Raw genomic sequence first — 26,580 nt, 5'->3', positions numbered from 1 at the left:
CCCATATTGATTCAACATTTCACTGTAAATGATGCATCGGTTTAGTGGTTGAATTATTTCTGTTAAATTACGAGGAACTACTTTGTTATTGTATGTTTGGAGTTGCAAATGAAATCCTTTAAAAACATTTTTATTGCCTTGGAATGCCTATTTGATTGAAATGTAAAGTGAGATGAATATCAGGTCCAAACAAACGCTTTAATCTTTGAAGGTGTCAAATTAAGAAAATAATAACATTTCAGCCTCTGTTTCTGAATTCATTTATCACAGAATTTGCAAAACAAATATTTTTTAGCAAATGTATTTATTTGATTCAATAAATGGGAAGTGGGAATATGTAAAAACATGACTTTTCTTTATTTTATAGATTTTTATATAACAATATTACAATATCATTATGCAGACATCGTTCTACACACACTGACCTGAACTACTGGCTGCATAGTGACAGTAGAACCGTAGCCAGGTGCCACCAGCCTGGTCAGAGACACCACTTTATATCTCTTCACGATACCGTGATAAAATGACGGGGAACTCACCGAGCCAGCAGCCTACTAGAACCTGCTACTACGAGTAAAGAGATGTAGAAATAGTCTTGACTGAATATTTTGTAGCAGTTTTCAATTTTACCCCCCACCCCCCTCTTCGATTACTGATCTTTCCTATTACTCTGTCCCCATAAGCAACAAAACGTCGTCTTCCATCCTGTCACAGATGTGTTTGTGTGTCTCATATTTCTTCTCATTATTATTCAAATCTTGCCTCTACTTCTCTCATATTTGTCCAGTCTCTTGTCGGTCTTCTCTCTCTTTCTAATCACTTCTTCTTGCCTTTTGTCAGCCCTGGTTCTGGGTCCTTTCCCTCAGCCAGGGACAGCTGTTTCTTCAGTTCCAGTAGTTTGGTGACCTCTGCTCCAATCACAGTTTTCTCTGCCTTCTGGCCCTTCAGGGTCCGGACCTTCTCCCCCTGGTAGAGAGCAGAGAGCAGGTTAGACTGACGACATTACCAACTAGCACCTTCTCCCCCTGGTAGAGAGCAGAGAGCAGGTTAGACTGACGACATTATCAACTAGCACCTTCTCCCCCTGGCAGAGAGCAGAGAGCAGGTTAGACTGACGACATTACCAACTAGCACCTTCTCCCCCTGGTAGAGAGCAGGTTAGACTGACGACATTACCAACTAGCACCTTCTCCCCCTGGTAGAGAGCAGAGAGCAGGTTAGACTGACGACATTATCAACTAGCACCTTCTCCCCCTGGTAGAGAACAGGTTAGACTGACGACATTACCAACTAGCACCATCTCCCCCTGGTAGAGAGCAGAGAGCAGGTTAGACTGACGACATTTACTGGTAGAGAACAACTAGCACCATCTCCCCCTGGTAGAGAACAGAGAGCAGGTTAGACGGTAGAGAACAGAGAGCAGGTTAGACTGACGACATTACCAACTAGCACCTTCTCCCCCTGGTAGAGAGCAGAGAGCAGATTAGACTGGGACTAGCACCTTCTCCCCCTGGAGACAGGTTAGACTGACGACATTACCAACTAGCACCATCTCCCCCTGGCAGAGAGCAGGTTAGACTGACGACATTACCAACTAGCACCATCTCCCCCTGGTAGAGAACAGAGAGCAGGTTAGACTGACGACATTACCAACTAGCACCATCTCCCCCTGGTAGAGAGCAGAGAGCAGGTTAGACTGACGACATTGCCAACTAGCACCTTCTCCCCCTGGTAGACATTATCAACTAGCACCATCTCCCCCCGGTAGAGAACAGGTTAGACTGACAGGTTAGACTGACGACATTACCAACTAGCACCATCTCCCCCTGGTAGAGAACAGAGAGCAGGTTAGACTGACGACATTACCAACTAGTCAGTTAATTAATGAACACCTTCTCCCCCTGGTAGACAACAGGTTAGACTGATGACATTACCAACTAGTCAGTTAGACTGACGACATTAATGAACACCATCTCCCCCTGGTAGCAGGTTAGCAGAGAGCAGACAACAGGTTAGACTGACGACATTACCAACTAGCACCTTCTCCCCCTAGAGAACAGGTTAGATTGACGACATTATCAACTAGCACCATCTCCCCCCGGTAGAGACTGACGACATTATGAACTAGCAGAGAGCAGAGAGCAGGTTAGACTGACGACATTATCAACTAGTCAGTTAATTAATGAACACCATCTCCCCCTGGTAGAGAGCAGAGAGCAGGGTTAGACTGACGACATTACCAACTAGCACCTTCTCCCCCTGGTCAGACTGACGACATTACCAACTAGCACCTTCTCCCCCTGGTAGACAACAGGTTAGACTGACGACATTACCAACTAGCACCTTCTCCCCTGGTAGAGAGCAGAGAGCAGGTTATCAACTAGCACCATCTCCCCCTGGTAGAGAACAGAGAGCAGGTTAGACTGACGACATTACCAACTAGTCAGTTAATTAGACAACAGGTTAGACTGACGACATTACCAACTAGCACCTTCTCCCCCTGGTAGAGAGCAGAGAAGGTTAGACTGACGACATTGCCACCATCTCCCCCTGCACCATCTCCCCCTGGTAGAGAGCAGAGAGCAGGGTTAGACTGACGACATTACCAACTAGTCAGTTAATTAATGAACACCTTCTCCCCCTGGTAGACAACAGGTTAGACTGATGACATTACCAACTAGTCAGTTAATTAATGAACACCTTCTCGACCTGCCATAGATAACCCAGTGGTTGAACACAGTGAGTCAGTATTATCAACTAATTAATTCATTACTAGCTAGATACTTTCGTCATAACAAGCTAGACTGTAGTCATTACAAACTGGTAAATCAATATCTAAATGCCCCTTCACTTGGTCTGCACAAGGTGTCAAGCTCACTGAGGGGTCAGGTGTAGAAGTTAGCTCACTGAGGGGTCAGGTGTAGAAGTTAGCTCACTGAGGGGTCAGGTGTAGAAGTGGGTAACAGTTAGCTCACTGAGGGGCCAGGTGTAAAAGTGGGTAACAGTTAGCTCACTGAGGGGTCAGGTGTAAAAGTGGGTAACAGTTAGCTCACTGAGTGGGTAACAGTTAGCTCACTGAGGGGTCAGGTAACAGTTAGCTCACTGAGGGGTCAGGTGTAGAAGAGGGTAACAGTTAGCTCACTGAGGGGCCAGGTGTGAGTGGGTAACAGTTAGCTCACTGAGGGGTCAGGTGTAGAAGTGGGTAACAGTTAGCTCACTGAGGGGTTAGGGTAACAGTTAGCTCACTGAGGGGCCAGGTGTAGAAGTGGGTAACAGTTAGCTGGTGTCAGGTGTAAAAGTGGGTAACAGTTAGCTGGCTGACAGGTGTAGAAGTGGGTAACAGTTAGCTCACTGAGGGGTCAGGTGTGAAGTGGGTAACAGTTAGCTCACTGAGGGGTCAGGTGTAGAAGTGGGTAACAGTTAGCTCACTGAGGGGTCAGGTGTGTAACAGTTAGCTCACTGAGGGGTCAGTGGGTAACAGTTAGCTCACTGAGGGGTCAGGTGTAGAAGTGGGTAACAGTTAGCTCACTGAGGGGTCAGGTGTAGAAGTGGGTAACAGTTAGCTCACTGAGGGGTCAGGTGTAGAAGTGGGTAACAGTTAGCTCACTGAGGGGCCAGGTGTAGAAGTGGGTAACAGTTAGCTGGCTGAGGGGTCAGGTGTAGAAGTGGGTAACAGTTAGCTCACTGAGGGGTCAGGTGTAGAAGTGGGTAACAGTTAGCTCACTGAGGGGTCAGGTGTAGAAGTGGGTAACAGTTAGCTCACTGAGGGGCCAGGTGTAGAAGTGGGTAACAGTTAGCTCACTGAGGGACCAGGTGTAGAAGTGGGTAACACTGTAGCCGTTTACGTAATTGAAACTTAGTTCTCTATTGAAAAACAGTGGTTTGCTTGGCGCAAATGCCGTTATTGGGCGTGTTATGTGAAGTCGGGTCATTAATACCAGCTAGATAGTCCTCATTACCTCAAGCCCACCCATGGATACACGGACATGACTTGAAATGCTATGGTTGTGTCACTTTACACATGACTATGTCCCGCATGGCAAAGTAACAAGACATTTCTGGTGAAAATCATGTCTTAGGGGCCAGTTATTCCATTGTTTCACCCCTAATTCCTAATTCGTTACATTTGTTCTTCCCCATGTTACCTGTTCTGCCACAGCCAGTGTTAACTCCCTGGCTCTCTCAGAGTCTGCACCGTTCACTGCAGTCTGAGCAGCCGGATCTGAAGCTGGGGTTGTGGCAGGCTGGGCGTTCTTCTTCCCTTTTGTCAGGACTGGTTCTGGGTCCTTTCCCTCAGCCAGGGACAGCTGTTTCTTCAGTTCCAGTAGTTTGGTGACCTCTGCTCCAATCACAGTTTTCTCTGCCTTCTGGCCCTTCAGGGTCCGGACCTTCTCGCCCTGGTAGAGAACAGAGAGCAGGTTAGACTGACGACATTACCAACTAGCACCTTCTCCCCCTGGTAGAGAGCAGAGAGCAGGTTAGACTGACGACATTACCAACTACTACCTTCTCCCCCTGGTAGAGAGCAGAGAGCAGGTTAGACTGACGACATTATCAACTAGCACCATCTCCCCCTGGTAGAGAACAGAGAGCAGGTAAGACTGACGACATTACCAACTAGTCAGTTAATTAATGAACACCTTCTCCCCCTGGTAGACAACAGGTTAGACTGACGACATTACCAACTAGCACCTTCTCCCCCTGGTAGAGAGCAGAGAGCAGGTTAGACTGACGACATTATCAACTAGCACCATCTCCCCCTGGTAGAGAGCAGAGAGCAGGTTAGACTGACGACATTGCCAACTAGCACCTTCTCCCCCTGGTAGAGAACAGGTTAGACTGACGACATTACCAACTAGCACCTTCTCCCCCTGGTAGAGAGCAGAGAGCAGGTTAGACTGACGACATTGCCAACTAGCACCTTCTCCCCCCGGTAGAGAACAGGTTAGACTGACGACATTATCAACTAGTCAGTTAATTAATGAACACCTTCTCCCCCTGGTAGACAACAGGTTAGACTGACGACATTACCAACTAGCACCTTCTCCCCCTGGTAGAGAACAGGTTAGATTGACGACATTATCAACTAGCACTATCTCCCCCCGGTAGAGAACAGGTTAGACTGACGACATTATGAACTAGCACCTTCTCCCCCTGGTAGAGAACAGAGAGCAGGTTAGACTGACGACATTACCAACTAGCACCTTCTCCCCCTGGTAGAGAACAGAGAGCAGGGTTAGACTGACAACATTATCAACTAGTCAGTTAATTAATGAACACCATCTCCCCCTGGTAGAGAGCAGAGAGCAGGGTTAGACTGACGACATTACCAACTAGTCAGTTAATTAATGAACACCTTCTCGACCTGCCATAGATAACCCAGTGGTTGAACATAGTGAGTCAGTATTATCAACTAATTAATTCATTACTAGCTAGATACTTTCGTCATAACAAGCTAGACTGTCGTCATTACAAACTGGTAAATCAATATCTAAATGCCCCTTCACTTGGTCTGCACAAGGTGTCAAGCTCACTGAGGGGTCAGGTGTAGAAGTTAGCTCACTGAGGGGTCAGGTGTAGAAGTTAGCTCACTGAGGGGTCAGGTGTAGAAGTTAGCTCACTGAGGGGTCAGGTGTAGAAGTTAGCTCACTGAGGGGTCAGGTGTAGAAGTGGGTAACAGTTAGCTCACTGAGGGGCCAGGTGTAGAAGTTAGCTCACTGAGGGGTCAGGTGTAGAAGTTAGCTCACTGAGGGGTCAGGTGTAGAAGTGGGTAACAGTTAGCTCACTGAGGGGTCAGGTGTAGAAGTGGGTAACAGTTAGCTCACTGAGGGGTCAGGTGTAAAAGTGGGTAACAGTTAGCTCACTGAGGGGTCAGGTGTAGAAGTGGGTAACAGTTAGCTCACTGAGGGGCCAGGTGTAGAGGGGTCAAGTGGGTAACAGTTAGCTCACTGAGGGTCCAGGTGTAGAAGTGGGTAACAGTTAGCTCACTGAGGGGCCAGGTGTAGAAGTGGGTAACAGTTAGTTAGCTCACTGACTGAGGGTCCAGGTGTAGAAGTGGGTAACAGTTAGCTCACTGAGGGGCCAGGTGTCACTGAAGTGGTGGGTAACAGTTAGCTCACTGACTGAGGGTCCAGGTGTAGAAGTGGGTAACAGTTAGCTCACTGAGGGGTCAGGTGTAAAAGTGGGTAACAGTTAGCTGGCTGAGGGGTCAGGTGTAGAAGTGGGTAACAGTTAGCTCACTGAGGGGCCAGGTGTAGAAGTTAACTCACTGAGGGGCCAGGTGTAGAAGTTAGCTCACTGAGGGGTCAGGTGTAGAAGTTAGCTCACTGAGGGGTCAGGTGTAGAAGTTAGCTCACTGAGGGGCCAGGTGTAGAAGTTAGCTCACTGAGGGGTCAGGTGTAGAAGTTAGCTCACTGAGGGGTCAGGTGTAGAAGTTAGCTCACTGAGGGGCCAGGTGTAAAAGTGGGTAACAGTTAGCTCACTGAGGGGTCAGGTGTAAAAGTGGGTAACAGTTAGCTCACTGAGGGGTCAGGTGTAAAAGTGGGTAACAGTTAGCTCACTGAGGGGTCAGGTGTAAAAGTGGGTAACAGTTAGCTGGCTGAGGGGTCAGGTGTAGAAGTGGGTAACAGTTAGCTCACTGAGGGGTCAGGTGTAGAAGTGGGTAACAGTTAGCTCACTGAGGGGTCAGGTGTAGAAGTGGGTAACAGTTAGCTCACTAAGGGGTCAGGTGTAGAAGTGGGTAACAGTTAGCTCACTGAGGGGTCAGGTGTAAAAGTGGGTAACAGTTAGCTGGCTGAGGGGTCAGGTGTAGAAGTGGGTAACAGTTAGCTCACTGAGGGGCCAGGTGTAGAAGTGGGTAACAGTTAGCTCACTGAGGGGCCAGGTGTAGAAGTGGGTAACAGTTAGCTCACTGAGGGTCCAGGTGTAGAAGTGGGTAACAGTTAGCTCACTGAGGGGTCAGGTGTAGAAGTGGGTAACAGTTAGCTCACTGAGGGGCCAGGTGTAGAAGTGGGTAACAGTTAGCTCACTGAGGGTCCAGGTGTAGAAGTGGGTAACAGTTAGCTCACTGAGGGGTCAGGTGTAGAAGTGGGTAACAGTTAGCTCACTGAGGGGTCAGGTGTAGAAGTGGGTAACAGTTAGCTCACTGAGGGTCCAGGTGTAGAAGTGGGTAACAGTTAGCTCACTGAGGGGTCAGGTGTAGAAGTGAGTAACGGTTAGCTCACTGAGGGGTCAGGTGTAGAAGTGGGTAACAGTTAGCTCACTGAGGGGTCAGGTGTAGAAGTGGGTAACAGTTAGCTCACTGAGGGTCCAGGTGTAGAAGTGGGTAACAGTTAGCTCACTGAGGGTCCAGGTGTAGAAGTGGGTAACAGTTAGCTCACTGAGGGGTCAGGTGTAGAAGTGGGTAACAGTTAGCTCACTGAGGGGTCAGGTGTAGAAGTGGGTAACAGTTAGCTGGCTGAGGGGTCAGGTGTAGAAGTGGGTAACAGTTAGCTCACTGAGGGGTCAGGTGTAGAAGTGGGTAACAGTTAGCTCACTGAGGGGTCAGGTGTAGAAGTGGGTAACAGTTAGCTCACTGAGGGGCCAGGTGTAGAAGTGGGTAACAGTTAGCTCACTGAGGGACCAGGTGTAGAAGTGGGTAACACTGTAGCCGTTTACGTAATTGAAACTTAGTTCTCTATTGAAAAACAGTGGTTTGCTTGGCGCAAATGCCGTTATTGGGCGTGTTATGTGAAGTCGGGTCATTAATACCAGCTAGATAGTCCTCATTACCTCAAGCCCACCCATGGATACACGGACATGACTTGAAATGCTATGGTTGTGTCACTTTACACATGACTATGTCCCGCATGGCAAAGTAACAAGACATTTCTGGTGAAAATCATGTCTTAGGGGCCAGTTATTCCATTGTTTCACCCCTAATTCCTAATTCGTTACATTTGTTCTTCCCCATGTTACCTGTTCTGCCACAGCCAGTGTTAACTCCCTGGCTCTCTCAGAGTCTGCACCGTTCACTGCAGTCTGAGCAGCCGGATCTGAAGCTGGGGTTGTGGCAGGCTGGGCGTTCTTCTTCCCTTTTGTCAGCACTGGTTCTGGGTCCTTTCCCTCAGCCAGGGACAGCTGTTTCTTCAGTTCCAGTAGTTTGGTGACCTCTGCTCCAATCACAGTTTTCTCTGCCTTCTGGCCCTTCAGGGTCCGGACCTTCTCGCCCTGGTAGAGAACAGAGAGCAGGTTAGACTGACGACATTACCAACTAGCACCTTCTCCCCCTGGTAGAGAGCAGAGAGCAGGTTAGACTGACGACATTACCAACTAGCACCTTCTCCCCCTGGTAGAGAACAGAGAGCAGGTTAGACTGACGACATTACCAACTAGCACCTTCTCCCCCTGGTAGAGAGCAGAGAGCAGGTTAGACTGACGACATTACCAACTAGCACCTTCTCCCCCTGTCAGAGAACAGGTTAGACTGACGACATTACCAACTAGCACCTTCTCCCACTGGCAGAGAACAGGTTAGACTGACAACATTACCAACTAGTCAGTTAATTAATGAACACCGTCTCTCCCTGGAGCAGAAATAATGTAGAATAGAAGAGTCAGTCATCAGGACAAATATCACGTTTCGATGTTTGATCGAGAGGTAACGTGAGCATCAGGAATCATCCACATTACACAATATCCCACATTGGTAACAATGTCCCAATATCAGGACGTCAAACCAACGAGACATTTCTGGTGAAAATCATGTCTTAGGGGACGATTATTTAATTGCTTAAACTTCCATTGTTTCACCCCTAATTCCTAATTCGTTACATTTGTTCCCCCCCCCCATCTTACCTGTTCTGCCACAGCCAGTGTTAACTCCCTGGCTCTCTCAGCGTCTGCACCGTTCACTGCAGTCTGAGCAGCCAGACCTGAAGCTGGGGTTGTAGCAGGCTGGGCGTTGACATCAGGCTGGGCTGTCGTCTTTGGCTAGAATAGACGGGTTTCATGTGTTAAGCAATTCTTCTCCAACAATCACTAGTACATTTCACTCTCAGAAAATAAACATTTGTTGTTAAGAAAGCTATCATACAATGTTAATGTGTTAATGGGAACAACAAAACTAAGACATTTTCATTCCCTCAAAAATAAATTAAATAAAAGCACACATTTTCTTATTTTATCCGGAGCGATAAAATCTAATTGTTTAGTATGAGTTAGTGTGAATTAATGAAGACATATGGGCCACACATGAATGGAACACCAATATGGAACGTTAAGTGTCTACAGTAATATGGAGCGTTAACAGTGTCTACAGTAATATGGAGCGTTAACAGTAATATGGAGTGTTAACAGTGTCTACAGTAATATGGAGCGTTAAGTGTCTACAGTAATATGGAGTGCTAACAGTGTCTACAGTAATATGGAGTGTTAAGTGTCTACAGTAATATGGAGTGCTAACAGTGTCTACAGTAATATGGAGTGTTAAGTGTCTACAGTAATATGGAGTGTTAACAGTGTCTACAGTAATATGGAGCGTTAACAGTAATATGGAGTGTTAACAGTGTCTACAGTAATATGGAGTGTTAAGTGTCTACAGTAATATGGAGCGTTAACAGTGTCTACAGTAATGTTAAGTGTCTACAGTAATATGGAGTGTTAACAGTGTCTACAGTAATATGGAGCGTTAACAGTGTCTACAGTAATATGGAGCGTTAACAGTGTCTACAGTAATGTTAAGTGTCTACAGTAGTGTTAAGTGTCTACAGTAATGTTAAGTGTCTACAGTAGTGTTAAGTGTCTACAGTAGTGTTAAGTGTCTACAGTAATGTTAAGTGTCTACAGTAATGTTAAGTGTCTACAGTAATATGGAGCGTTAAGTGTCTACAGTAATATGGAGCGTTAACAGTGTCTACAGTAATATGGAGTGTTAACAGTGTCTACAGTAATATGGAGCGTTAACAGTGTCATGACGTTGGCTGGGGGTAGGTTTATGACAGTCATAAATACCCACTCCCCCCTTTTCCTCTCTCTACCCTACTGATGTGACTATTGAAAATCCTTTGGTTAACATAGAGATTCTGGGAACATCCGAAGGTGGGGGGAAATTAACTATATTCTGGTAATCCGACCAGTTGAACATATGCGTTGGAACTTAATGAATATGATGTCAGTTCGGTTGTCATCTGAGACATTCTCATCAATGATAGGATGACATAAACTCTACAGTGGAAAGTCTACACATCAGAGTTATCAGATTCACATGGAATTGTTGTGCAATTTAAATGTTTGAATATGAAATAATTGGTGAAAAGATTAAAATGTAATTTTAGCTTCCAAATGAGAGATTTGGGTTTTCAATAAATTAGGGCTCTGCTCAATCAGTGGCCCACCAACGTGAAGAGACATTGGTTATAACCAACGCCCTCCTCTCCCTTCCTATATAAAGCCTTGACGACAATATAACCTCCTGTTCCGAGGACGACGGTCCATATGTTGAAAAGGACTAACATGTCAACTACAGAACGAAGCCAACCTCAGCGTGAGCTTTGGTTGCGAATGGTATGAACTTTGAACTCTTATTCGCTACAGAAGTGATACCTCCTAGCCGTTGAGTTAGCAGCAGCAGCTGCAAATGTGGGCTAGGAAAGGACGGACAGAGTATCCCATCTACCACACAATGACGACACTACAACGTATCCCGTTCACCACCAGAGACACTCTTCAAAAAACAAAGGACTCGGTTTGGCAACACGGCCTTCCATCTACCACCAACCTACTGAAGCGCAGCTCAGAGTAAATATTTATTGCATTTTCCTTTTCCAAATGAGTGGTAATTTAGAATGCATAAGATACTGTATTTACGATAGCACAGATTCTCCCTTTGTTCTTCAGTCTTCCCGCTCTTTCACTCAAACCCAACCCACTTTTCTTTGTGTAACCAGCTGTCATATCTGTTCCGTCCGCTAGGGACGTTTTCCTTTATTACATAATTTGTAATCAATGTATGATTCATTCTGTGTATATGTAATTCTGTGTGATTAGATATGTATTTAGTAAATAAATAATTAAACACAATTATGTATTGCTGATTCAACTTGTTAACCAAGAATTTACAATTTTCAGATGAGACTGAAATAAGGTGACGATTAATATTGACTGCTATTGATGTAAAATATTACTAGGTCTTTAAGAGTTTATTCGGAAGATAACAGCTCTATAAATATTATTTTGTGGTGCCCGACTCTCTAGTTAATTACATTTACATGATTAGCTCAATCAGATAATATTAATTACAGAGAAAGGATTTTATAGAATAGCATGTCATATCACTTAATCCGGCATAGCCAAAGACACGACAACAGTAATATGGAGTGTTAACAGTGTCTACAGTAGTGTTAAGTGTCTACAGTAGTGTTGTTAAGTGAGTAATATGGAGCGTTAACAGTGTCTACAGTAATATGGAGTGTTAACAGTGTCTACAGTAGTGTTAAGTGTCTACAGTAATATGGAGCATTAACAGTGTCTACAGTAATATAGAGCGTTAACAGTGTCTACAGTAATGTTAAGTGTCTACAGTAGTGTTAAGTGTCTACAGTAGTGTTAAGTGTCTACAGTAGTGTTAAGTGTCTACAGTAGTGTTAAGTGTCTACAGTAGTGTTAAGTGTCTACAGTAGTGTTAAGTGTCTACAGTAATATGGAGCATTAACAGTGTCTACAGTAGTGTTAAGTGTCTACAGTAGTGTTAAGTGTCTACAGTAGTGTTAAGTGTCTACAGTAATGTTAAGTGTCTACAGTAATGTTAAGTGTCTACAGTAATATGGAGCATTAACAGTGTCTACAGTAGTGTTAAGTGTCTACAGTAGTGTTAAGTGTCTACAGTAATGTTAAGTGTCTACAGTAATATGGAGCATTAACAGTGTCTACAGTAGTGTTAAGTGTCTACAGTAATATGGAGCATTAACAGTGTCTACAGTAGTGTTAAGTGTCTACAGTAGTGTTAAGTGTCTACAGTAATGTTAACTGCCTACAGTAGTGTTAAGTGTCTACAGTAATATAGAGTGTCTACAGTGACGTTAAGTGTCTACAGTAATTGTATCACTCCATACAGAACACACAGCAAGGTGAGATACCTTCGGTTTGGCTTCTTCCTCCTCCTCTGGCTGGAAGGAGGGATTGAGGACAAGATTTAGATAAAGGCCCACTCCTGAATTTAAAAAACCCCAAAACGTCTGCCCTGCCACTGTGGTTTTGAGGAGGGATCGAGGAGGAGAGGATATCGATTCCCCTGCACCTATTCAAGGTACGCCAACGCACCTCTTCTTGAACAGTCTTGAGCCTTATAATAGAATTCTTATTATAATACACTAAGCTAAGAGAGCAGCACTGTCTGAGGACAATACCACTGTACTATATTACCGTTGTCCGTTTGGCATTTCATCTACCTACCTGTTGAAATATCAAAGTAACCATCCTGGAATTTTATAAAAACACTATTTTTGGTTTAAGTAAATGTTCCTTTCACTACCGGTATCTAATTGACACTATTTTAGTCTGTCATCTCTTAACCTTCACCACTGCACTGACCTGCTGTCCTCCAAACCTCTTCTTCAGAGACTCGATCTGTTCAGACTCTAGTTTCTGGAACAACGGGCTGACCTGCGTGAGACGGAGTGACAGGGACAGAGAGAGAGACAGGGACAGAGAGAGACAGGGACAGAGAGAGAGAGACAGGGACAGAGAGAGAGACAGGGACAGAGAGAGAGTGAGAGAGAGAGAGAGAGAGAGAGAGAGAGAGAGAGAGAGAGAGAGAGAGAGAGAGAGACAGAGAGAGAGAGAGTGAGGGACAGAGAGAGAGTGAGGGACAGAGAGAGAGTGAGGGACAGAGAGACAGGGACAGAGAGAGAGACAGGGAGAGACAGCGACAGAGATAGGGACAGAGAGAAAGACAGGGAGTGACAGAGAGAGAGATGGAGTGAGGGACAGAGATAGGGATAGAGAGAGACACAGGGAGAGAGATAGGGACAGAGAGAGCGTGAGGGACAGAGCGAGAAAGAGAGAGAGACAGAGAGAGACAGGGACAGAGTGAGACAGTGACAGAGAGAGACAGTGACAGAGAGAGACAGTGACAGAGAGAGACAGTGACAGAGAGAGACAGGAACAGAGCGAGACAGGAACAGAGCGAGACAGGAACAGAGCGAGACAGGGACAGAGCGAGACAGGGACAGAGAGAGACAGGGACAGAGAGAGACAGGAACAGAGAGAGACAGGGACAGAGAGAGACAGGGACAGAGAGAGACAGGGACAGAGAGAGACAGTGACAGAGAGAGACAGGGACAGAGAGAGACAGTGACAGAGAGAGACAGGGACAGAGCGAGACAGGGACAGAGAGAGACAGGGACAGAGCGAGACAGGGACAGAGCGAGACAGGAACAGAGAGAGACAGGGACAGAGAGAGACAGGGACAGAGAGAGACAGGGACAGAGAGAGACAGTGACAGAGAGAGACAGGGACAGAGCGAGACAGGGACAGAGCGAGACAGGGACAGAGCGAGACAGGGACAGAGAGAGACCGGGACAGAGCGAGACAGGGACAGAGCGAGACAGGGACAGAGCGAGACAGGACAGAGCGAGACAGGGACAGAGCGAGACAGGGACAGAGCGAGAGAGAGACAGAGAGAGACAGACAGGGAGAGACAGGGACAGAGCGAGACAGGGACAGAGCGAGACAGGGACAGAGCGAGACAGGGACAGAGAGAGACAGGGACAGAGCGAGAGAGAGAGACAGGGACAGAGCGAGACAGGAGACAGAGCGAGAGAGAGAGACAGGGACAGAGCGAGACAGGAACACGAAGGAGTTGGAATTTAGACAACTTTATAGTACAAAATCAGACATAGTATAATATAAAAATATAAAAACATGTTTAAAATGCCATAAATGTCTCCAAGACAAGAAGATTATACTGCTAAGAGCTACTGAGTCTCTAACCAACATCAACATCGTAGAAATATAATGGAACACGTGACAAAGTGATTTCCCTCTGTTCATATCTAACAGATCTTTCCTCACCGTGCCAATGTGATGCCCGGCGGGCAGAGAGCAGACGAAGTTCCCCGTGCCCTGCAGCAGGGTCCCGGTAACGGAGGGCGGAGCGTTCAGCTGCTGGCGGATGGTGTGACTGACCGTTGGCATGTAGGGCTGGAGCATGACGGACAGCAGGCACGCCACATTCACAGACACACCTGTCACTGTACCCGATCGCTGCCTGGAAGAGGGGGGGAGGAAGGGCATTACTGAGAGAGAGAGGGACAGCAGGCTCGCCACATTCAGACACACCTGTCACTGTACCCGATCGCTGCCTGGAAGAGAGGGGGGCATTACTGAGAGAGAGAGGGGGGGGGGGGGCATTACTGAGAGAGAGAGGGACAGAGAGTGAAAGCGAAAGAGAGAAATTTCAACATACCAATTAGGATCTGGCTAAAAAAATACTTGAATCAATTATAGAACCTATTGCCCTGTATGGTTGTGAGGTCTGGGGTCCGCTCACCAACCAAGAATTTACAAAATGAGACGAAAACCAAATTGAGACTCTGCATGCAAAATTATGGAAAAATATCCTCCGTGTACAACGTAGAACACCAAATAATGCATGCAGAGCAGAATTAGGCCGATACCCACTAATTATCAAAATCCAGAAAAGAGCCGTTAAATTCTACAACCACCTAAAAGGAAGCGATTCCCAAACCTTCCATAACAAAGCCATCACCTACAGAGAGATGAACCTGGAGAAGAGTCCCCTAAGCAAGCTGGTCCTGGGGCTCTGTTCACAAACACAAACACACCCTACAGAGCCCCAGGACAGCAGCACAATTAGACCCAACCAAATCATGAGAAAACAAAAAGATAATTACTTGGCACATGGGAAAGAATTTACAAAAAAGAGCAAACTAGAATGCTATTTGGCCCTACACAGAGAGTACACAGTGGCAGAATACCTGACCACTGTGACTGACCAAACATTAAGGAAAGCTTTGACTATGTACAGACTCAGTGAGCATAGCCTTTCTATTGAGAAAGGCCGCCGTAGGCAGACATGGCTCTCAAGAGAAGACAGGCTATGTGCTCACTGCCCACAAAATGAGATGGAAACTGAGCTGCACTTCCTAACCTCCTGACAAATGTTTAACCATATTAGAGAGACATATTTCCCTCAGATTACACAGACCCCAAAATAATTTGGAAACAAATCCAATTTTGATAAACTCCCATATCTATTGGGTGAAATTCCACAGCGTGCCATCACAACATCAAGATGTGTGACCTGTTGTGTGACCTGTGTGTGTGTGTGTGTGTGTGTGTGTGTGTGTGTGTGTGTGTGTGTGTGTGTGTGTGTGTGTGTGTGTGTGTGTGTGTGTGTGTGTGTGTGTGTGTGTGTGAGTGAGTGAGTGAGTGAGTGAGTGAGTGAGTGAGTGAGAGAGTGAGTGTGAGTGAGTGAGTGAGAGAGTGAGTGAGAGAGAGAGAGAAATAGACAAACCTGTCTGTTTCGTCTCCTTTAATTTTCTTCCAGGGTTCGTTGACCTGGATGTACTGGTTACCGTGGCGAGAGATGTTGAGGATACACTTCAGGGCATCCCGGATCCTGATAGGGTGAACAGAACAGAACAGATCCTGATAGGGTGAACAGAACAGAACAGATCCTGATATGGTGAACAGAACAGAGAAGATCTTGATAGGGTGAACAGAACAGATCCTGATAGGGTGAACAGAACAGATCCTGATAGGGTGAACAGAACAGAACAGATCCTGATAGGGTGAACAGAACAGAACTGATCCTGATAGGGTGAACAGAACAGAACAGATCCTGATAGGGTGAACAGAACAGAACAGATCCTGATAGGGTGAACAGAACAGATCCTGATAGGGTGAACAGAACAGAACAGATCCTGATAGGGTGAACAGAACAGAACAGATCCTGATAGGGTGAACAGAACAGAACAGATCCTGATAGGGTGAACAGAACAGATCCTAGGGTGAACAGAACAGATCCTGATAGGGTGAATAGAACAGAACAGATCCTGATAGGGTGAACAGAACAGAGAAGATCCTGATAGGGTGAACAGAACAGAACAGATCCTGATAGGGTGAACAGAACAGATCCTGATAGGGTGAACAGAACAGAATTAGCAACCCGGTCAAATAAGACCTTATTTCAAAGTGTGTTGTACATTATGGTGGTGCTGCTTCAACATGAACTCTCCAGACCACAACACAACATATAAACTCTCCAGACCACAACACAACATATAAACTCTCCAGACCACAACACAACATATCAACTCTCCAAACCACAACATATAAACTTCAACATGAACTCTCCAGACCACAACACAACATATAAACTTCAACATGAACTCTCCAGACCACAACACAACATATAAACTTCAACATGAACTCTCCAGACCACAACACAACATATAAACTTCAACATGAACTCTCCAGACCACAACACAACATATAAACTTCAACATGAACTCTCCAGACCACAACACAACATATACACTTCAACATGAACTCTCCAGACCACAACACAACATATAAACTTCAACATGAACTCTCCAGACCACAACACAACATATACACTTCAACATGAACTCTCCAGACCACAACACAACATATAAACTTCAACATGAACTCTCCAGACCACAACACAACATATACACTCTCCAGACCACAACACAACATATAATCTCCAGACCACAACACAACATATACACTTCAACATCAACTCTCCAGACCACAACACAACATATAAACTCTCCAGACCACAACACAACATATAAACTCTCCAGACCACAACACAACATATAAACTCTCCAGACCACAACACAACATATAAACTTCAACATGAACTCTCCAGACCACAACACAACATATAAACTCTCCAGACCACAACACAACATATAAACTTCAACATGAACTCTCCAGACCACAACACAACATATACACTCTCCAGACCACAACACAACATATAAACTCTCCAGACCACAACACAACATATACACTTCAACATGAACTCTCCAGACCACAACACAACATATACACTTCAACATGAACTCTCCAGACCACAACACAACATATAAACTCTCCAGACCACAACACAACATATAAACTTCAACATGAACTCTCCAGACCACAACACAACATATAAACTTCAACATGAACTCTCCAGACCACAACACAACATATAAACTCTCCAGACCACAACACAACATATAAACTTCAACATGAACTCTCCAGACCACAACACAACATATACACTTCAACATGAACTCTCCAGACCACAACACAACATATAAACTTCAACATGAACTCTCCAGACCACAACACAACATATAAACTTCAACATGAACTCTCCAGACCACAACACAACATATAAACTCTCCAGACCACAACACAACATATACACTTCAACATCAACTCTCCAGACCACAACACAACATATAAACTCTCCAGACCACAACACAACATATAAACTTCAGCATTAACTCTCCAGACCACAACACAACATATAAACTTCAACATCAACTCTCCAGACCACAACACAACATATAAACTTCAACATGAACTCTCCAGACCACAACACAACATATAAACTCTCCAGACCACAACACAACATATAAACTTCAACATGAACTCTCCAGACCACAACACAACATATACACTTCAACATGAACTCTCCAGACCACAACACAACATATAAACTCTCCAGACCACAACACAACATATACACTTCAACATGAACTCTCCAGACTACAACACAACATATAAACTTCAACATGAACTCTCCAGACCACAACACAACATATACACTTCAACATGAACTCTCCAGACTACAACACAACATATAAACTTCAACATGAACTCTCCAGACCACAACACAACATATACACTTCAACATGAACTCTCCAGACCACAACACAACATATACACTTCAACATGAACTCTCCAGACCACAACACAACATATACACTTCAACATGAACTCTCCAGACCACAACACAACATATAAACTCTCCAGACCACAACACAACATATACACTTCAACATGAACTCTCCAGACCACAACACAACATATACACTTCAACATGAACTCTCCAGACCACAACACAACATATAAACTTCAACATGAACTCTCCAGACCACAACACAACATATAAACTCTCCAGACCACAACACAACATATAAACTCTCCAGACCACAACACAACATATAAACTCTCCAGACCACAACACAACATATAAACTCTCCAGACCACAACACAACATATAAACTTCAACATGAACTCTCCAGACCACAACACAACATATAAACTCTCCAGACCACAACACAACATATAAACTCTCCAGACCACAACACAACATATACACTCTCCAGACCACAACACAACATATAAACTCTCCAGACCACAACACAACATATAAACTCTCCAGACCACAACACAACATATAAACTTCAACATGAACTCTCCAGACCACAACACAACATATACACTTCAACATGAACTCTCCAGACCACAACACAACATATAAACTCTCCAGACCACAACACAACATATAAACTTCAACATGAACTCTCCAGACCACAACACAACATATAAACTTCAACATGAACTCTCCAGACCACAACACAACATATACACTTCAACATGAACTCTCCAGACCACAACACAACATATAAAAACTCTCCAGACCACAACACAACATATACACTTCAACATGAACTCTCCAGACCACAACACAACATATAAACTTCAACATGAACTCTCCAGACCACAACACAACATATACACTCTCCAGACCACAACACAACATATAAACTTCAACATGAACTCTCCAGACCACAACACAACATATAAACTCTCCAGACCACAACACAACATATACACTTCAACATGAACTCTCCAGACCACAACACAACATATAAACTCTCCAGACCACAACACAACATATAAACTTCAACATGAACTCTCCAGACCACAACACAACATATAAACTTCAACATGAACTCTCCAGACCACAACACAACATATACACTTCAACATGAACTCTCCAGACCACAACACAACATATAAAAACTCTCCAGACCACAACACAACATATAAACTTCAGCATGAACTCTCCAGACCACAACACAACATATAAACTTCAACATCAACTCTCCAGACCACAACACAACATATAAACTTCAACATGAACTCTCCAGACCACAACACAACATATAAACTCTCCAGACCACAACACAACATATAAACTTCAACATGAACTCTCCAGACCACAACACAACATATACACTTCAACATGAACTCTCCAGACCACAACACAACATATAAACTTCAACATGAACTCTCCAGACCACAACACAACATATACACTTCAACATGAACTCTCCAGACCACAACACAACATATAAACTTCAACATGAACTCTCCAGACCACAACACAACATATACACTTCAACATGAACTCTCCAGACCACAACACAACATATAAACTCTCCAGACCACAACACAACATATACACTTCAACATGAACTCTCCAGACCACAACACAACATATAAACTCTCCAGACCACAACACAACATATACACTTCAACATGAACTCTCCAGACCACAACACAACATATACACTTCAACATGAACTCTCCAGACCACAACACAACATATACACTTCAACATGAACTCTCCAGACCACAACACAACATATAACACTTCAGCATGAACTCTCCAGACCACAACACAACATATAAACTTCAACATGAACTCTCCAGACCACAACACAACATATACACTTCAACATCAACTCTCCAGACCACAACACAACATATACACTTCAACATGAACTCTCCAGACCACAACACAACATATACACTTCAACATGAACTCTCCAGACCACAACACAACATATAAACTTCAACATGAACTCTCCAGACCACAACACAACATATAAACTTCAACATATAAACTCTCCAGACCACAACACAACATATCAACTCTCCAGACCACAACACAACATATAAACTTCAACATGAACTCTCCAGACCACAACACAACATATACACTTCAACATGAACTCTCCAGACCACAACACAACATATAAACTTCAACATGAACTCTCCAGACCACAACACAACATATAAACTTCAACATGAACTCTCCAGACCACAACACAACATATAAACTTCAACATGAACTCTCCAGACCACAACACAACATATAAACTTCAACATGAACTCTCCAGACCACAACACAACATATAAACTTCAACATCAACTCTCCAGACCACAACACAACATATAAACTTCAACTTTCAACTCTCCATTCTTTTCAGACACTCCTAAAACTGTGTCAGTGCAAGTGTGTGTGTGTGTGTGTGTGTGTGTGTGTGTGTGACGAGCAGCATTTTGACAACTGGTTCTTACTTGACTCTGTCCATGAGGTTAATGTACTGCTTCAGCTCCCATCCCACCTGAGCCAACAGTCTCTTGTCCTCCTGCTGAAGAGCCATGGCAGGGACACAGCTCTCAAAGAACTTACTGACAAACATACCAGCCCTGAGAGAGGGAGGGGAGAGGGAGGGGGGAGAGGGAGGGAGGGAGGGAGGGAGGGAGGGAGGGAGGGAGGGAGGGAGGGAGGGAGGGAGGGAGGGAGGGAGGGAGGGAGGGAGGGAGGAGGAGGAGGGAGGGGAGGGAGAGGAAGAGAGGGAGGGAGGGAGGGAGAGGGAGGGAGGGAGGGAGGGAGGAGGAGGGAGAGGGAGGGAGGGAGAGGGAGGGAGGGAGGGAGGGAGGGAGGGAGGGAGGGAGGGAGGGAGGGAGGGAGGGAGGGAGGGAGGGAGGGAGGGGAGGGGAGGGGAGGGAGGGAGGGGAGGGGAGGGGAGGGGAGGGAGGGAGAGAGGGAGGGAGGGAGAGGGGAGGGGAGGAAGAGAGGGAGAGGGGAGGAAGAGAGGGAGGGAGGGAGGGAGAGGGGAGGGGAGGAAGAGAGGGAGAGGGGAGGGAGGGTGGGGGGAGGGGGAGGGGAGGGAGGGAGGGTGGGGGGAGAGAGAGTTCATCACAAGCAATTCCTTACATTTCCCAATGTGTTGACTTCAGCACTTAGATGGGCTTAAATGATTAATTCCAATACCTTATCATTTATTTAACGATTTAAAATAAAACACAACTACCTGAATAATAAATGACACATTTCCAGGGTTAGAGATTCAACTGTTGGTACTCTGCTCTTTCCTGACCCAGCCTCTACCTCTCCTGACCCAGCCTCTACCTCTCCTGCTACAGACCCAGCCTCTACCTCTCCTGCTACAGACCCAGCCTCTACCTCTCCTGCTACAGACCCAGCCTCTACCTCTCCTGCTACAGACCCAGCCTCTACCTCTCCTGCTACAGACCCAGCCTCTACCTCTCCTGCTACAGACCCAGCCTCTACCTCTCCTGCTACAGACCCAGCCTCTACCTCTCCTGCTACAGACCCAGCCTCTACCTCTACTGCTACAGACCCAGCCTCTACCTCTCCTGCTACAGACCCAGCCTTTACCTCTCCTGCTACAGACCCAGCCTCTACCTCTCCTGCTACAGACCCAGCCTTTACCTCTCCTGCTACAGACCCAGCCTCTACCTCTCCTGCTACAGACCCAGCCTCTACCTCTCCTGCTACAGACCCAGCCTCTACCTCTCCTGCTACAGACCCAGCCTCTACCTCTCCTACAGACCCAGCCTCTACCTCTCCTGCTACAGAACCAGCCTCTACCTCTCCTGCTACAGAACCAGCCTCTACCTCTCCTGCTACAGAACCTGTTGAGAACCAGCCTCTACCTCTCCTGCTACAGACCCAGTCTCTACCTCTCCTGCTACAGACCCAGCCTGTACCTCTCCTGCTACAGACCCAGCCTCTACCTCTCCTGCTACAGACCCAGCCTCTACCTCTCCTGCTACAGAACCCCAGCCTCTACCTCTCCTGCTACAGACCCAGTCTCTACCTCTCCTGCTACAGACCCAGCCTCTACCTCTCCTGCTACAGACCCAGCCTCTACCTCTCCTGCTACAGACCCAGCCTCTACCTCTCCTGCTACAGAACCTGTTGAGTCACAGCCTCTACCTCTCCTGCTACAGACCCAGCCTCTACCTCTCCTGCTACAGACCCAGCCTCTACCTCTCCTGCTACAGACCCAGCCTCTACCTCTCCTGCTACAGACCCAGCCTCTACCTCTCCTGCTACAGTACCTGTTGATGAAGTTGCCCAGGTTATTGAGCAGCTCAGAGTTGTTCTTGGTGGCCATGTCGACCCAGGAGAAGGCCGAGTCCTGTCCCTCGGGACGGAGGTACAGCAGGTAGAATCGCCACACGTCAGAGGGGATGCCCGTATCCTTGGCCATGTCACCAAACACACCAACACCTCGACTCTTAGAGAACTTGGTGTCCTCGTAGTTCAGGTACTCTGAGAGGAAACACCGACACGGTGGCTCATTTCATCTTATCCACAACGACTGGGGATTCAACTGGGTAACAACGGCTTAACATGAACAGTCAACAACCACAGTGGTAAAACTAAAAATGAAATATCTGAAATATTAAATTGTATTGTCTGTAACATTAATAGATTTCAGGTTTCACCAACACTAAAGCCCTTTGTGTGTGTGTGTGTGTGTGTGTGTGTGTGTGTGTGTGTGTGTGTGTGTTACCTGTAGCCACCAGGTGGTTGACCAGTGTATAGTTGTCCTGTGCTCCCAGTAGAGAGCAGGGGAACACCACACTGTGGAACGGAACATTGTCCTTGGCCATGAAGTTATACAGCTCCACCTGGTGGTAGAATACAGGAATTACATGAAGTTATACAGCTCCACCTGGTGGTAGAATACAGGAATTACATGATGTTATACAGCTCCACCTGGTGGTAGAATACAGAAATTACACAAAGTTATACAGCGCCACCTGGTGGTAGAATACATGAAATACACGATGTTATACAGATCCACCTGGTGGTAGAATACATGAATGACATGATGTTATACAGCTCCACCTGGTGGTAGAATACAGAAATTACATGAAGTTATACAGCTCCACCTGGTGGTAGAATATGTATGAAGGATTGTTTTCAGAATTAACACACCTGACTGAGCTAACCGTGGTTGATTAGTTGAATTTGATATGATTAAGTGTTGATCCACTGGGGAGACTAGAAGGCTGTAGAACTGAAGTCTGTAGCTGGGTGGAGTTGGGTTTAAAGAGACCAGAAGGCTGTAAACATCACAGAGTATGACCTGATTGGTAGACACACTGTACCTGCTGTGGGTTCTTCCACCACTTCTCCCATTGGTCAGTGTAGTTGGCTGTGATGGACAGGTAACCAATAGGAGCGTCAAACCACACGTAGAACACCTGGAGACGAAAGAAGAGGAAGATGATTACTTCCTGAATGGGGGGGAGAGAGAAAACAGAGTGTGTGTGTTCAAGAGAATGAGAGAGAGAGATAAAGAGAAAGAGAGAGACAACGAGAAAGAGAGACAACGAGAAAGAGAGAGAGCTAGAGAAAGAGAGCTAGAGAAAGAGAGAGCGCTAGAGAAAGAGAACGAGAGCTAGAGAAAGAGAGCTAGAGAAAGAGAGAGCGCTAGAGAAAGAGAACGAGAGCTAGAGAAAGAGAGAGAGCTAGAGAAAGAGAGAGAGCTAGAGAAAGAGAGAGAGCTAGAGAAAGAGAGAGAGCTAGAGAGAGAGAAAACTACTGAAGGTTGAGTTTGTCTGGTACCTTGTCAGAGAAGTCGGGGTGAGGTACAGGGGTTCCCCACTTCAGGTCTCTGGTGATGCAGCGGGGTTTGAGTCCGTCCCTCACCCAGGATCTGGTGATCTGTTTGGCATTGGCCGTCCAGTCCCCTGACCCAGTAGACCTCTCCAACCACTGCTCCAACTCAGCCTCCAACTGACCACAGAGACAGAGTGGTATACGAGAAAGAGAGAGACAGAGACAGAGAGAGAGAGAGAGAGAGAGAGAGAGAGAAAGAAAGAGAGTGAAAGAGAGAGAGAAAGAAAGAGAGTGAAAGAGAGAGAGAGAGAGAAAGAGTGAGAGAAACAGAGAGAGAAACAGAGAGAGAAACAGAGAGAGAGAGAGAAACAGAGAGAGAAAAAGAGACAGGGTGGTATACGAGAGAGAGAAACAGAGAGAGAGAGAGAGAAACAGAGAGAGAGAGAGACAGAGAAAAAGAGACAGGGTGGTATACGAGAGAGAGAGAGAGAGAGAGAGAGAGAGAGAGAGAGAGAGAGAGAGAGAGAGAAAAGGTACGGGAGGAAGAGATAAACAAGCACCTTAGTTTAAACACCTATAACATCTTAGCTTATTATGTGGACTTAGAGACAAACTAACATGGTGCGAAATTTGAAAGACCTGACTGTGTGTACCTTGGGCAGGTCCAGGAACAGGTGTTTGGATGATTGGACTACAGGAGTCTGACTACACACCTTACAAGTAGGCTCCTGTAGAGAGAGAGGACACATCACTAAGGCCTTGTAGTGGAGGAGAGAGAGAACACATCACTAAGGCCTTGTAGTGGAGGAGAGAGAGAACACATCACTAAGGCCTTGTAGTGGAGAGAGAGAACACATCACTAAGGCCTTGTAGTGGAGGAGAGAGAACACATCACTAAGGCCTTGTAGTGGAGGAGAGAGAGAACACATCACTAAGGCCTTGTAGTGGAGGAGAGAGAGAACACATCGCTAAGGCCTTGTAGTGGAGAGAGAGAACACATCACTAAGGCCTTGTAGTGGAGGAGAGAGAGAACACATAACTAAGGCCTTGTAGTGGAGGAGAGAGAGAACACATCACTAAGGCCTTGTAGTGGAGGAGAGAGAGAACACATCACTAAGGCCTTGTAGTGGAGGAGAGAGAGAACACATCACTAAGGCCTTGTAGTGGAGGAGAGAGAGAACACATCACTAAGGCCTTGTAGTGGAGGAGAGAGAGAACACATCAATCACTAAGGCCTTGTAGTGGAGGAGAGAGAGAACACATCACTAAGGCCTTGTAGTGGAGGAGGGTGACCCTTGCGTCAGCGACTTGCTGGCGCTTCCTAGGGGGGGGCACCCCAGGGTTACTGTTACCCACGGCACCCCAGGGTTACTGTTACCCACGGCACCCCAGGGTTACTGTTACCCACGGCACCCCAGGGTTACTGACGTCCTCGGAAATGTGATGAAACTTAAATGAACTAATTGAATGTAACCAGGGCTTTCTCCTATAGAGCTCCATTTTAATGGAATGGTCTGCCTACCCATGTAAGAGACGCAGACTCGGTCTCAACCTTTAAGTCTTTACTGAAGACTCATCTCTTCAGTGGGTCATATGATTGAGTGTAGTCTGGCCCAGGAGTGTGAAGGTGAACAGAAAGGCACAGGAGCAACGAATCGCCCTTGCTATCTCTGCCCTGCCGGTTCCCCACTCTCCACAGGGATTCTCTGCCTCTAACCCTATTACAGGGGCTGGGTCACTGGCTTACTAGTGCTCTTCCATGCCATCCCTAAGAGGGGTGCGTCACTTGAGTGGGTTGAGTCACTGACGTGACCTTCCTGTTCGGGTTGGTACCCCCCCTTGGGTTGTGCCGTGGCGGAGGTCTTTGTGGGCTATACTCGGCCTTGTCTCAGGATGGTAAGTTGGTGGTTGAAGATATCCCTCTAGTGGTGTGGGGGCTGTGCTTTGGCAAGGTGGGTGGGGTTATATCCTGCCTGGTTGGCCCTGTCCGGGGGTATCGTCGGATGGGGCCACAGTGTCTCCCGACCCCTCCTGTCTCAGCCTCCAGTATTTATGCTGCAGTAGTTTATGTGTCGGGGGGCTAGGGTCAGTCTGTTATATGTGGAGTATTTCTCCTGTCGTAAGTATGCTCTCTCTAATTCTCTCATTCTCCCTCCCCTCCCGGAGGACCATGCCTCAGGACTACCTGGCATGATGACTCCTTGCTGTCCCCAGTCCACCTGGTCGTGCTGCTGCTCCAGTTTCAACTGTTCTGCCTGCGGCTATGGAACCCTGACCTGTTCACCGGACGTGCTACCTGTCCCAGACCAGCTGTTTTCGACTCTCTCTCTTTACCTCACCTGCTGTCTCCAACTCTGAATGATCGGCTATGAAAAGCCAACTGACATTTACTCCTGAGGTGCTGTCCTGTTGCACCCTCTACAGCCACTGTGATTATTATTATTTGACCATGCTGGTCATTTATGAACATTTGAACATCTTGGCCATGTTCTGTTATAATCTCCACCCGGCACAGCCAGAAGAGGACTGGCCACCCCTCATAGCCTGGTTCCTCTCTAGGTTTCTTCCTAGGTTCCTTCCTTTCTAGGGATTTTTTCCTAGCCACCGTGCTTCTACACCTGCATTGCTTGCTGTTTGGGGTTTTAGGCTGGGTTTCTGTACAGCACTTTGAGATATCAGCTGACGTAAGAAGGGCTATATAAATAAATGTGATTGATTGATATGAATGTAATTGTCATGTTTGTATTCCTTCAACAGCTCATAAACAGAATAACATTTTGATGTCTTACTGTACGTGGATTTCTCGTTACAGAGTC

At 46.1% G+C, this 26,580-nt stretch overlaps 1 protein-coding gene across 2 annotated transcripts in view; it reads right to left on the bottom strand.

Annotated features, from left to right (window-relative positions):
• Positions 1-758: 758 nt before the first annotated feature.
• The window catches only part of LOC139371427 (methionyl-tRNA synthetase 1), a 53,800-nt gene continuing 27,978 nt past the window's right edge, over positions 759-26,580 (bottom strand). The window contains exons 11-24 of one of the 2 annotated variants that reach the window (XM_071111835.1): positions 24,418-24,492; positions 23,771-23,941; positions 23,311-23,406; positions 22,710-22,827; positions 22,252-22,465; positions 20,458-20,589; positions 15,515-15,619; positions 14,050-14,245; positions 12,568-12,639; positions 12,114-12,143; positions 8,836-8,970; positions 7,957-8,208; positions 4,146-4,397; positions 759-966 (exon numbers count right to left, since the gene is read on the bottom strand). In XM_071111835.1, the coding sequence (XP_070967936.1) occupies positions 817-966; positions 4,146-4,397; positions 7,957-8,208; positions 8,836-8,970; positions 12,114-12,143; positions 12,568-12,639; positions 14,050-14,245; positions 15,515-15,619; positions 20,458-20,589; positions 22,252-22,465; positions 22,710-22,827; positions 23,311-23,406; positions 23,771-23,941; positions 24,418-24,492 (1,998 nt within the window). In that variant the 3' untranslated portion in view covers positions 759-816. The remainder of the gene's footprint in view (positions 967-4,145; positions 4,398-7,956; positions 8,209-8,835; positions 8,971-12,113; positions 12,144-12,567; positions 12,640-14,049; positions 14,246-15,514; positions 15,620-20,457; positions 20,590-22,251; positions 22,466-22,709; positions 22,828-23,310; positions 23,407-23,770; positions 23,942-24,417; positions 24,493-26,580) is intronic. The other variant, XM_071111836.1, reaches the window with a different exon arrangement.

The sequence above is a fragment of the Oncorhynchus clarkii genome, chromosome 17 (genome assembly GCF_045791955.1).
Source record: "Oncorhynchus clarkii lewisi isolate Uvic-CL-2024 chromosome 17, UVic_Ocla_1.0, whole genome shotgun sequence".
Classification (NCBI taxonomy): domain Eukaryota; kingdom Metazoa; phylum Chordata; class Actinopteri; order Salmoniformes; family Salmonidae; genus Oncorhynchus; species Oncorhynchus clarkii.
This window is presented reverse-complemented; position numbering and strand designations above follow the sequence as displayed.